Source organism: Rattus norvegicus, chromosome 7 (assembly GCF_021556685.1).
Source record: "Rattus norvegicus strain SHRSP/BbbUtx chromosome 7, alternate assembly SHRSP_T2T, whole genome shotgun sequence".
Taxonomy (NCBI): domain Eukaryota; kingdom Metazoa; phylum Chordata; class Mammalia; order Rodentia; family Muridae; genus Rattus; species Rattus norvegicus.
Window position 1 is genome coordinate 116837968 of NC_141540.1, and position 14132 is coordinate 116852099.

General features: G+C 50.8%; 1 protein-coding gene across 1 annotated transcript; it reads left to right on the plus strand.

Moving 5' to 3' along the window:
• The first annotated feature begins 1960 nt into the window (after positions 1–1960).
• On the plus strand, positions 1961–5008 carry Gpihbp1 (glycosylphosphatidylinositol anchored high density lipoprotein binding protein 1). The gene is given in 4 exon segments (NM_001130547.1): positions 1961–2050; positions 2341–2484; positions 3049–3168; positions 3283–5008. Coding segments are annotated over 4 exon segments (711 nt in total). The 5' UTR covers positions 1961–1998; the 3' UTR covers positions 3678–5008.
• Positions 5009–14132: the final 9124 nt, after the last annotated feature.

The following is a 14132-nucleotide window of genomic DNA, read 5'->3' on the forward strand; positions in this document are numbered from 1 at the left end:
CTCACTCTGAAGGAGCTATTGGCTCCCTTGGATCTGCTCAAGAGGCCATGTAGTACAAGGTGACAGTGGGGTGGGGATCCATGTGTACTAAACAATGTGATTCCCACCCATCCACAGGCCAGAGTGGAGGGGAGTAAGTCTCTGCCACCAAGGTTTTAGGTAGGCAACCTTATCTCCACCAAGGGTCATCAACCTTGGCTTAGCTGGACCAGATTCCAGAAGGCTTTTCCTGTAGGACTGGGAACAACATGTGCTGGGTCTGGGAGGGGTGTATGCAGCACTGGGGACAATGTGCACCTCCCACTGAAGCCAAGGTGGCCATACCACTGCCACCTACACTTCATGAACATTGCTCTCAAGCTCAGGCCTGACAGAGGAAGAGCTGGGCTCTCGGGAAGACTGTTTGACAGAGCCTAGGCCCATGGGAGGAAGGTGTAGTAGTGAGCTTACTTCTCCCTCAGGGCCCAGGCCCTCACCAGGTCAGAGGCTCCCTCAGAGGAAGCAGGTGGCAGCTAGAGGTAAGCACACAGCCTGCAGAGGACAGGGCCAGAAGAAAGACCCAACCTCACCAATCACCTCATTAGCCACCTCACTAGAGGGGATATGAGTAGGGGACAAAAGAGATGATGCTAACTTGGGAAGAAACCGTGTCTATGAGAACTTAGGGATTGGAGTGGAAGGCAGCAGGAGGCTGGGAAAGTTCCCAAGTGCTAGGAAGGAAGACAGCTCAAGCAGAGTCAAGGAGGCCCAGCATCCTCATGGCTCAGGCATCAGCCCAGAAAGGGACCACCTATGCCATGGCATCAGCCCAGAAAGGAACCACCTATGCTATGCATGCGCGCACGCGCGCGCGCGCGCGCGCGCACACACACACACACACACACACACACACACACACACACACACACACACAAGACAGGCAGACTTCCCAGGACTTGCCAGTGACTCTGACTCCTGTCCTGAGTCCTGCGCTTCTCTCCATAGTTCATGGACTCTCTCCATACTTCAGGCGAGGGAACATGACTCTTCAGTACCTAGCTTGTCCATCTGCAAAGTTCCCCAAAGCTTGAAGGTCTGCTATACCCTGGGAGAGACCCAAGGAGTCCAAGGGCTCACACAGTATACACTGGCAGAGACAGTGACTGGGGTTTGCCAGACAGAAGTCAGTCCCAGAAGGCTCTCTGCCTCTAAGTCAACACCCACCTAGGTGTAGAGGCCCAGGGACGAGGAGACCTACATTCTGTAGGTTTATCAAGGGCAGGAGTACCCCGGAAAGGTCAGAGGCTTCAATATCAGGAGGCAGACATCCAGGAAAGTGTGAGCAGTAGGGAGGCCTCTGGGGAGGTAACTCATAAAGAGACTGAAGGGAAAGGGGGTTACGAAGGGAGCAACCTAAGGAAGAGGAGGCCAGGTCAGCGGGAGCCTGATTGAGCAAAATCACAGACAAGAGGTGAAGAGAATGGTTCTTGAATCCACAGCTGGATAGACCATGCTCTTTTCTAAATACCTTGCAGAATGACTCCACTTGGGTGGAAGGTGCCTGGCCTGTGAACCTCAAATAGAGTCCTGAGCCCTTATGGTTGTACAGCCAGGGTCCCTAGAGGTTTGAGATAGATGCTGATGCAGCCTAGAACCAGGCGCACATCCAGCATGACAATGCTGAGGCCTGGAGGGATACGGAGCCAGGACAAGACCAGGTGGCTCCTGAGACCAGCACTCATCTTTTGTAGTCCCCACGCTCTCAGAAATGGCTCAGGTGAACAAGACACCCAAGGCCAAGATAATGACTTCCCCTTCCTCTCTATCCTTGGAGGCTCTGGAGGGAAGTGATGTTCCTGGCCTGGTGCCTGTAGCTGGAGACCAATGTGAGGCCCATTGTTTGAGATTAGAGCTGGTGGGGGCCACAGGAAGCCCCTAGTAATGTCCTATGTCCCACTTACCACAGACTCAGAACCCCGAGTGAGGACTGCACCAGTGGACAGAACAGCCTGAGTCAGGATGAAAGCTCTCAGGGCTGTCCTCCTGATCTTGCTACTCAGTGGACAGCCAGGTGCGGGACACCTCAGGAAGGGATGGCCTTACCCACGAGTACCTCCAGGAAGCCCTTGTCCTAGGGACAAGGAATAGGCATGCGGAGTAAGATGGAAGGCCTGGGACTTTTCTCCTCTGCCAGCCGCAGGCTTGACTGCTTCGGCACTGCAGGGGTGGGGGGTGGGGGGAATTCGGTCTCCTACAAAATGGAAAGCGTAGGGCATGTTAGGGGTCAGGACTTGTGCTCAACCCTGAGTGTGACCTCTGCATCTAAGTGGCTAAAGCTTACCGATGTCCTTGTGCCACCAGGGAGCAGCTGGGCACAAGAAGCTGGCGATGTGGACCTGGAGCTAGAGCGCTACAGCTACGATGATGACGGTGATGACGATGATGACGATGATGAAGAAGAGGAAGAGGAGGAGACCAACATGATCCCTGGCAGCAGGGACAGAGGTATCCTAACCCTGCCGGCCGAGGGCCCAGATTCCTCCCACACTTACCTCCCATCCCTGAGGGTAAAGCAAAGCAAGCTGCTAGCTTCCAAGCCAGGAGCCCAGCATGCTCACACAGGCTCTCCCCTCAGGCTGTAACCTTCTCCACCCTCAACTGACATCCAGGTCTGCTCCTCTTGGCCCCACCCCAACCCCTATGTCCCTTAATCCTGGGCCTCACCTTGCCTGAACCCCATGTTTTGTCCTTCCTCTTTTTTTTTTAAGTTTTTTTTATTTATTATATATAAGTACACTGTAGCTGTCTTCAGACACACCAGAAGAGGGCATCAGATCTCATTACAGATGGTTGTGAGCCACCATATGGTTGCTGGGAATTGAACTCAGGACCTCTGGAAGAGCAGTCAGTGCTCTTAACCACTGAACCATCTCTCCAGCCCTTGTCCTTCCTCTTAATGGCTCCAGGCACAGACCCCTCTGGGAGGGCTAAAACTGGCGGTGGGGACAGGGGAACTTGGGCGTGGCCCTGGAGTCTCACTCTCAACCTGAGCTGCCCTGCTGCTCACAGCACCGCCTCTACAGTGCTACTTCTGCCAAGTGCTTCACAGCGGGGAGAGCTGCAACGAGACACAGAGCTGCTCCAGCAGCAAGCCCTTCTGTATCACAGTCATCTCCCATGGCAAAACTGGTGAGCATCTGGGGAAGCACACCCAGGGTCGGGGGGGCCGGGGGGGGGGACAGAGAAAAAACCCACACCAAAGCGCATGCTCCGCCCTTACCACCTGTTTCCCACACCCCCCAGACACAGGTGTCCTGACGACCTACTCCATGTGGTGTACTGATACCTGCCAGCCCATCGTGAAGACAGTGGACAGCACCCAAATGACCCAGACCTGTTGCCAGTCCACACTCTGCAATATTCCACCCTGGCAGAGCCCCCAAATCCACAACCCTCTGGGTGGCCGGGCAGACAGCCCCTTGAAGGGTGGGACCAGACATCCTCAAGGTGACAGGTTTAGCCACCCCCAGGTTGTCAAGGTTACTCATCCTCAGAGTGATGGGGCTCACTTGTCTAAGGGTGGCAAGGCTAACCAGCCCCAGGGAAATGGGGCCGGATTCCCTGCAGGCTGGAGCAAATTTGGTAACGTAGTTCTCCTGCTCACCTTCCTCACCAGTCTGTGGGCATCAGGGGCCTAAAGACTCGTCCTCCCCCAACCAGGACCCTTCAGCCTTTCCTCCCTGACAACCAGCTTCAGAGAATAAACTTGAATGTCTTTTGCCATCTAGCCAGTTGCTACTCCTTCGGCCATTCCCTGCCCTCAGTTTCACCCTCAGGCCTCCTTGCCTTCTTCTCTTCTCAGCCCGTGGGTGGGTAACATGTCAGCCTCAGATCTGGCTGTCTGTTGCCTGTGCTGTGGGGACGTTCAGCCTACAGGGGCCCCATCTGCTCAGCTACGCAGAAAAAATAACAAGCCTCAAAGGCTCATTCTCATCTTGAATTTGCCAGCACGAAATTCTCCCCGCTAGAGCCACCATCTAGAGAAAATCAGCCCTTACGTGTGGGGTGCAGGGTGAGCCTCCAGAGACCTGAAGGGAGGAGGTGTTGGAAGGAAACCAAGAGTGTTGCAGGGCTGAAATACAATGGCTGCAGCTAAGGGAGGGAGGGAGGCAGAGAGGGTAAGGAAGGCCTGGCTGCTCAGTAGGGGATTCTTCAGCTGTGGCCTGGCACAGAAATCCATCCTCTTCTGGGTTCTAGAACCTCTCTTCTAGCGTAGGCCTCCAAGAGGATGCTGGGAGCACAAGATGGACCACACATCTGGGAAATGTCACAGAGCCCCAAGAACTCCTTAGGCAGAGAAATAGATGGGACTCCCATCCCTGCCTGGGGGCATGGGTACCTTCTCTGGTGAGGAGAGGCCCCTAGGAGGTAGCATCTCCTTGAGTCATCAGGGAACCTGGCTTCTTGGCAGGAGGGCCCATCTTTGACTGAGTACAGCTCCTTTGGCTGAGCTCTTGGCTTCCGTGACTGCATCAAGCTAGACCTCCACCAGCAGCTGGTGCCAGAGCAGATCTCTGGGGTAGGAAAAAGACCATGCCCGGACCACTGCTCCACTGCTGACTTGGATAGAACTCAGTTTCCCCCACTTGTGCAACAAGCAGACGGCTTGAGGGACTCCCAGGTCCACAGTAGCTCAGCGTTGCAAAACTAGAAGTCTAGAGTCCTTGCCTAAAAGCTGAGTTTGTTTGTTGGCATGCAATAAGAAATCCCTATTCTAGCTTATCTCTCCTGTTCCTGTTAATAAAGCATCTGTGCCAAGCCAGGCTGTACAAGGCCAGAGCTCTTGAGTGGAGGAGGCACCTCTTCCTCTGTCCCCTTTCTCCTTCCTGCTGACTGGAACTCAGCAGCCCTTTCTACCACAAGGAAGCACCATGCAGTGGCAAGGGGACATGGGAGAAGGTTCTGGAACACCAGTAAACAAGGCATTGCACCGTGTACCTCAGGAGGGGAAGTAAACTCCCTTGTTGAAAACTGTCTTCATCTTTCTGTTGCTCATATTTTCACACATGTTTGCACACATGGGCTTACACACATGCTTTGTTACACACAGAGACACAGCCCTGAATGGTTCACAGCTGAGAAGTCAGATTGCCAGAGTTAAAATCTTCAATCTAGTCTATCAAGTCCAAGACCCCAGGGATCCCCATGCAGCACATCATCACCTTTGTGACAGGGGACTGCAGTGTGGACTCACTGAGGTGTCCCAAGCCTGACTATCCATAAAACACTTAGGACTCATGCTTCCTCCAACCCACTGGTGTGTGTTTATTGCAAATGTCCCACCTGTGCTAGTTCCAGTCCTCCCCAGACTCAAAGAACCCTCCGTAACCACCCCCAACTTAGAAACACTAGACACATTGTTTCAGTCTGAAGTCACTGCTATAGGCCTCTCCTGCCTCACTATCCTCTTCCACCGTCTCTGTGCTCCCTTCTCTGGAAGCAGGAAACAGCTGAAGGCAAGCAGGGGACTGTGCAGGTGGCACTGAGTGTATCCAGTGGCTTCAGAAGGAGCAAGGAAGAACTTGGGAACAGAGAAGTTCATCTGTCAGCCCCCATCCCTACCACAGGCAGCCCTCCTGCTGGCCTCCAATGTATACACACACACACACACACACACCCCACAAACACCCCTTAAAACTTCCAGCTTTCCCCACAGTGCTACACACTCATGCTTAAGCCTTTGACACCAGCCCATGGTGGACATTTAAGATCTAAGCCACACTTTTGAGACTAGCACACAGGAACAAAGCAGGTCCGGGCCACACCCTCCTCCAATTCTGAAGCATAAGCTTGGATTTATGGGGAAGTTATGGGTCTGTGACCTACAGCAACACACTTGGGAAACTGACCCAGAAGTCCCTCCCCTGCCTGGCTGGAGGATTGGGCACAGCCCCTCCCTCATATCCTGTTGTTCTTCCTTGGAATGACATCCTGCCCTGGGCTCTGAGATACATAGGGTCTAGGATTTCTTGACTGTGACTGGCACCTCTGACCTACCTAGGAACTGTGGGAACCCAGTAGGTGTCTGCACTATTTGGCTCCTCTAGCATGTGGGATAGCAGCTATAGCCTCTTGTGGACATCATCTTACCCAATGACAATTTGTGACATTCTTTAAATAGCAAATATCCAGGGGAAAGAGTCTTGGGTTTGTAGCCACAATCACATGACCTTGAACAAGATCCCCGTGTCTGATATTCCTGTATCCTTTGTCGGAGAGTCCTGAACACATCCATCTTCACCAGCACACCTCTGCCTTAGAGCTCCACTGGCTCATGGCAATGCTGTGTGTGTGTGTGTGTGTGTGTGTGTGTGTGTGTGTGTGTGTGTGTGTGTGTGCCTGTGTGTGTGTGCCTGTGTGTGTGTGTGCCTGTGTGTGTGCCTGTGTGTGTGTATGTGTGTGTGCCTGTGTGTGTATGTGTGTGTGCATGTGTGTATGTGTGTGTATGTGTGTGTGCATGTGTGTGTATGTGTGTGTGCCTGTGTGTGTATGTGTGTGCGCCTGTGTGTGTGTGTGTGTGTGTGTGCCTATGTGCCTCTGTGTGTGCATGTGTGTATGTGTGCCTGTGTGTGTGTGTATGTGTGCATGTGTGTGTGCCTCTGTGTGTGCCTGTGTGTGTGCCTGTGTGTGTGCCTGTGTGTGTATGTGTGTATGTGTGCTTGCGTACACACATACACATGCAAATGTCCCTCTTACTTACTTTTCAATAGCTGTGAGAAGACACCACAGCCAAAGTAACTTACAAAAGAAAGAGTTTATTGTGGCTTAGGGTTCTAAAGGAGGAGCCCATGGCGGGGAGCATGGCAGCAGGCAGGGAAGCCCGGCACTGAAGCAGTAGCTGAGAGCTTACATCTGATCTGCAAGCAGGACACAGAAGGAGTGTCTATGATACTGGGAATGGTGTGGGCTTTTGAAACCTCAAAGTCAGTGACACACCTTCTCCAACAAGACCCCACCTCCCGAGCCTTCCCCCACCTCCCGAGCCTTCCCCCACCTCCCGAGCCTTCCCAACAGTTCCACCAACCGGGGCCAAGTATTCAACTCTATGAGCCTAGTAGGCTACTCTGCTTTTTAACACTCTCTCACTGCAGCTGCCTCCCATCGGCCATGGTACACAGACACAGATACAGACACACACAGATGCACACACAGACACACACACACAGACACAGTCACACACATACACAGGCACACACAGACACAGACACCCACACACACACAGACACAGACGCAGACACACACACACACACACACACACACACACACACACACACACACACACACACACACACACACACCAACAATAAGTAGAACTCAGCCCAGAACCCACTTGGGGATGTCTTCTCCCACTTAGGTTAGCTCCACACCCACTCTGAGGGGTGGGGCCAAGGTTGCCCTGGGAACAAACAAAATATCCATCCAGGAGATAAAAGGTTTCTTCCTCACTGTGCCCTTCCCTCTTTTGAGAAAGAGTCTGAACAAACAAAATATCCATCCAGGAGTTAAAAGGTTTCTTCCTCACTGTGCCCTTCCCTCTTTTGAGAAAGATTCTCTCTGCATAGCACTGGCTCTCCTGAAACTCACTAAGTAGACCAGGCTGGCCTTAAATTCTCAGAGTTTAGTCTGCCTCTGCCTCTGCCTCTGCCCCTCCTGCCCCTTCCTGCCCCTCCTGCCCCTCCTGCCCCTCCTGCCCCTCCGCCTCCGCCTCTGCCTCTTGAGTGCTGGGGTTAAATTAAAGCCACATGCCCAGCTGTGCCTTCTCTTAATCCTGTGCAAAGTGTAAAGACAATAGATCCTTTTTTCCACCAAAGAGTTAATGAAGAGGAAGCTCCATTTTTTTAAATTATAAAGAAGCCACTCAGGTTCAGCCATCTTGTTCTAAGTCAGCCAACGGAGTAAGAGTATAAGGCCAATCTCTTCTGACCGCTCAGAGTGAAGCCTGGGACCATTTTGCATTAGAAAGAATCCCAGAGGTAACTCGGCTGGATGTGCTTGCCTGCTTGATTTGACACGATTACACATCCTTTGCAGAACTATAACATTTTAATGTTGTTATTACTATATGTGTATGGAAGTCTTGCCCACATATTCATCCATGCACCACATGAGTGCCTGGTGCCCTAAGAGGCCAGAAACTATACACCTGGGGTTACGGAAGGTTAGGAGGCACTGTCTGATGCTGGGAATCAAACCTAGGTCCTCTGGAAGAGGGCTCTTCATGGCTGACCCATCCTTCCAGGCCTCAGAAGTGAAACTTGTTGCCAGCTGTATACTTGAGATCATGTGGTCATTTTCATGGGACCTCAGACACATTGCTAACAAGTTTTCAGATTCCCCAGTGATGTCTTTGCCTGTGTGAGCAAATTAGCAGGCCAATATCATTTTGTCAAACTATCTTTCTTTTAAAAGATTTATTTATTTAACATATGTGAGTACACTGTTCTCTTTGGACATACCAGAAGCGGGCATTGGATCGGATCCCATTACAGATGGTTGTGAGCCACCATATGGTTGCTGGGAATTGAACTCAGGACTGCTGAACCATCTCTCCAGCCCTTATCAAACTACCTTAGCCTTTGCTCCCGTAGCCCTCTGAGCCTGGAAGGCCAGGGTTCAGATGCATCTCCAGAGAACCCTGAAATGAGCCAGATGATAGCTCTCTCAGCAAAACCCGAATCCTCACTTCCTCAGAGCAACACCAGCAGGCCCCAGCCCTTGAGGCACCACGTTCAGCTCTTTGTAGCACTAAACCAGGAGCCCCTTCAGTGAAGGGCCCTCCTGCAACCTTCCCTCGGGGCTCTCTTCTCTCCCAGCGTCTAAGTTTCCCCGCCTGGCTGACAGTCACAGCTTTAGGGTGATGAGACCTCTACCCCGGGTGAAGGAAGACGGTGACAGCTGCCTCCCTATTTGCCCGAGAAGCAGAACATCTGCCAGACCCCATCATACTCTGAGTCCACTGTGGGCCCTTCCAGGGTGCTGTGTTCCTGGGAAGGCTTGGAGCACTCAGCATAAGGACTCTGCTGTCGGGGTTGGGGATTTAGCTCAGTGGTAGAGCGCTTGCCTAGCAAGCACAAGGCCCTGGGTTCGGTCTCCAGCTCCGGAAAAAAAGTAAAGGAAAAAAAAGGGGGGGCGGGTTCTGCTGTCCTGAGCTGAGGGCTTGGCTCCCTTAGCTTGAGCCCAGAACATTGATTTGCTTCCAGGTGCCAGGAACAGAAAAGGTAACCAGCTGCAGTTTGTTTGCTTGTTTGTTTGTTTGTTTGTTTGTTTGTTTGTTTGTTTGTGGATGCTTTTACCAGTTGGTTGCAATGAGTTTTCTCTCTACTGCTAACTTGGGAGGAGGAGATGGGCACCAGAGTGAGACTCCATCTCAAACAAACAATAAACAAAATGGAAGTTTTGTCATGCTTCCAAAACAAGCATTCTGGGTATCTGATAGCTGACACTGTGGTGTGGCAACCTCAGAGTGGGGTTATCGCTATGCCTGGGTCCCGATCTCTTCTCCTTCAGGCATATTGGATCAAAGCCAGCTCTAATGACCAGGTCTTATCTTAATTGCCTCTGCAAATACCCTTTCTCCAAACACAACCTCGCTATGGGATGGGATGGTGACAGGTAGGAATTAAGTGTGGCTGTCTAGGCTGCTGTTCAGAACATGAGAGAACTCCTGGTCTGTCAGCAGCAGGGAGACCAGGGAGACAAAGGGATTGTCAGATAGAGGAACTGCCTTCTGGGAACTCTTGGAGACTGTGGCCACAAATCACACGCAGTCATCACATACATGCCCCAGCACTTGTACACATGTCCAGCTGGGCGACCATAAGGATGGTTGGTGGTCTGGGAGGGAATCTAGCACCTCGACGGGCTGGCCCGGAAACAGGCATCCAGGCTGGAAAAGGGAACACGGTTGGCCTAAGAGGCTAGGTGGGACTAATGTGAGCTACCTTGAGATCAAGGCTCCATTCTCACATGACACTTGAAATCTCATCCCAGGTTACCTAGGCTGAGAGATGTATGTCACTTGGCTGGCAGACCTCAGTCTGCTGGAGATGTTGTGTAACGAGAGGATATTTGTTTCCTGGACAGTGGTACCCAGGTGAAGCAAGCCCAAGGCTGCCTCTAGGTGGTCCTGGGAATGCACTGAAGCCCAAGACCCCTCGTTCTTTCCTTATGTGGGCCCATGGTGACCTGCCACCTGGAGTGAGGGGGAGGATATCCTTGGCTAGATATAGGCCTAGATCCGCCCTGTATTACACAACCTTCTTGGGGTCCGCTGACAGATCCGGAGGGTCTCCCCTCCATCCAGAGCCTGTGGATGACCCCCTAGATTGTGCTGCGTGTTTATGCCCTGTCCTGTGACTCTCCACATAAAAGAAACAACTGTTTGTTCCAAAGAGGGAGGGAGCCAACGGACTAAAGTAAGATCCCACCAAGTTTAGCTTGGAAAAAATGTATAAATGAGTCTGCTGGGGTTACACACAGGGTGACTCACAGGCAGCTGCAGGACTAAAACGTCCCAATCCCTAATTTTTTAACCCCTTACATACTTTTGCATTTCTGAGAGGACAAGCTTGGGCAGAGGGATGGCAGCTGGGCTCTCTGGATAGGTATCTTGTGAGCTTCTCTTAATAGCCCAGTGTTGTAGACCTAGACGTCTCCCCTACAGTTGGACTTTCTTTCTTGTTCTAGTTTGCTTTCTGTTGTCTGATAAAACACCATAACCAAGACCAGCCCAGTGAAGAAAGGGTTTATTTGGCTTGCATGACCCTGTCACAGTCCGTCATGAAGGGAATTTATGGCTCGAGCTCAAGACAGGAACCAGGAGCCAGGAACTGAGGATATGGGGAATGTCTGTTCGCCATAGCTTTCTCAGCCTGCTTTCTTACACAAACCAGGACCGTCTGCCCAAGGGTGGTGCTGCTGGCAGTAAGCTGGGTCCCACAGCATCCATCATTAATCACAAAAATGCCCCCCAGAGACTCCCCTGGAGGTCAATCTGGTGGGGGCATCTTCTCAATCAAGCTTCTCTGTTGTTGAAAGACTCCAGTTTGTGTGAGGTTGACAAAAACTAACTAGCATATAAAATTTTGGTCCAAGATCCCCTCTAGGTCACCACAGCTGTTCAACTTCCGCCATAGTAAAGGTCATAGCGAGCTCAAAAGAAATAGCTATCAGGGGTTGGGGATTTAGCTCAGTGGTAGAGCGCTTGCCTAGCAAGCACAAGGCCCTGGGTTCAGTCCCCAGCTCCGAAAAAAAATCAAAAAAAGAAAGAAAGAAAGAAATAGCTATGTTCTATTCTTCCTCCGACTCTTGCAGTGTTTCTCTGTGGCCCTGCGCCATACTCTCTGTACCTTAAGTGTGTTTTCTTTAGGAGAGGTATTCCATTCACGGATGGCCATTGTCTGCCACAGCGCTACTGTAGATAACAGCAACCAACCCTCCTTAGAATAATGGCGTAATCCAAGCCAGTGAGCAAAGTCTCACAGACAAGCTAGTCCTAGTGATGTCTTAGTTTTGTTTCCTGTCACTGTGAAAACTCTGATGAAAGCAGCTTAAGGGAGAAAGGGTTTGCTTTGGCTCAAAGTCCAAGGTCCAGACCAACATGGCAGGTAAATCAAGGCAGGAGGAGCTCGAAGCATTCGGTCACAATAACATCCACCATCAAGAGGCAGAGAGAGTGCAAGGTTGCTAAGTGCTCAGCTCATAGGCTCCACTCCGTGCAGTTCAGGAAGCCCTGCCGAGGGGACAGCGCTACCCACAGGAAAGATGTAATCATCCAAAATAATCAAAGTGTGTTCCCCATGTACATGGCCAGAGGATTGTCACCCAGGTCATTCTAGAGCCTTTCAGGTTGACAACCGACACTATCGGGTCTATAATCCCAATGAAGGCTGAAGGCTGAAGCAGGAAGATAAGTTCAAGGCCAGCCTTGAACCAAAGAGACCCTGTCTCAAAATTAAAAATCAAAAGGAGGACTGAGCTGACTCAGCAGACAAAGTGCTTTCGTGTATTCACAAAGCCGAATTCCAGTTCGAGTCCCCCACAAAAGATGGATGTCGCAGCATGCCTATAACCCCAGCTCTGAGGAAGCTGACACAGGAGGTTCTCTCAGGCTTATTTGACTGGATTGATAGGCTCCATGCTCAATGTGAGACCATACTCAAGAAATAAGGTGGAGCTGGGCACGGTAGCACACAACTCCAGCCCCAGCACTCAGAAGGCAGAGGCAGAGGCAGGCAGATCTTGGAGTTTTCAGGCCAGCCTGGTCTACAGCATAAATTCCATGGCAGCCCAGGGCTACACAGAGAAAGCTTGTCTCAAATAAAATAAAATAAAACAAAATAGAATAGAATGTAAGGTGGAGGGGCCTATGAGACGGCTCGACAGTTAAGAGCACTTGCTACTCTTGAGAAGAACCATGTTCGGTTCCCAGGACCCACAGAGTAGCTCAGAGACCCTCTGTGACTCCAGGTCCAGGGGATCCAACATTCCCTTCTTACTGCTAAGGGCATCATGCATGCATGTGGTACACAGACATATGCCAGGAAAAACACCCAAATACATAAAATAAGAATAAATAAACCTTTCTAAAAATAAACAAGGTGGAAAGCAGTAGAGGAAGGCACCTACATTAACCTCTGGACTTCACACTCAGGAATACACACACACACACACACACACACACACACTCTCTCACACACTCACACTCACACTCACACTCACAAGTAGAAAGAGCTCAATTACAGAGTACTTACCTAGCATGTATAAGGTCCTAGGTTTAATCCCTAGCTGTTATTTTTAAAGTCACAGACATCCAAATGGCCTGTGTCCTTTTTATCTTGTCTCAGTGGACAATAGCCAGAGACTCCTCTGACCTGAGCCTGCCAGTGAAAACTTTTTTCAGTGCCCATATTACTTACTGGAAGAAACCACTGCTTTTCGAGGGGTTCTAAGAAGTCAGTCCAGTTTGTGGGGGCAGAGGAAATGTCATCAGTCCAGGGTATGCATGCTTAACTTGAGACTCTGAGTTGTCCACAGAACCAGCAGTGTGACCACTTAGGAATCTCTGCAGTAACTTCCACAACCATAAAAGGAATTTCTCCAGGACGGTCTGATAGCTGCAGTAGTCTATGAGTGTTAGCACACATGTTTGTTTGTTTGTTTGTTTGTTTGTTTGTTTGTTTGTTTGTTGGAGCTGGGGACCGAACCCAGGGCCTTGTGCTTGCTAGGCAAGCGCTCTGCCACTGAGCTAAATCCCCAACCCCAGCACACATGTTTAGAAGGTAATTTGATAGGCTTATCCCATTTGCTAACCAACAATAGCGAGAGTCTTCATGCTGGGGCCTCTGGCTTCCCTAGTAACAGGTTTTGTCCTGGCTGACAGCATCAAACATACTGTGGAGTGAGCCTTAAAATCAGTCTGAAATCAGTTGTTTGCACCTTTAACAGTCCCACCACTTCATAGCAGTGAACGCATTTTCCTGCAATGCCACTATTGCAAGCAGATTGGGTTCACAACCATGCTGGACTTTCAGGGCCAGATCTCCCAGCAACCCTCATAGCACTTTCTGACACTAGGAAAGAAAGCCAATAGGGAAGAAGCTTTCAGATTGATCATAGTTAACTTCCCTAGGTCCTGCATCCAGAACGTGTGGTGTCTCCAGTGACAGCAACTTCCCGTCTAGTTCTATTGTACAGCCAGACATAGCAGCAATGGCCCATATGGTCTGGGAGAGTCCAAGAACCTTGTGATGGTCTGTACATGCTCGGCCCAGGGAGTGACACTGTTAGAAAGTGTGACCCTGTTGGAGGGGGTGTGGCCTTGTTGGAATAGGTGTGTCACTGTGGATGTGGGCTTAAGACCCTCATCCTAGCTGCCTGGAAGCCAGTATTCTTCTAGCAGTATTCTTCTATTCTTTAGATGAAGATGTAGAACTCTCAATTTCTCCTGCACCCTGCCTGCCTGATGTTGCCATGTTCCTGCCTTGATGATAATGAACTGAATCTCTGAACCTGTAAGCCAGCCCCAATTAAATGTTGTCCTTATAAGAGCTGCCTTGCTGGAAAACAACTTTCCAAGCAAATGGTCAGAAGAA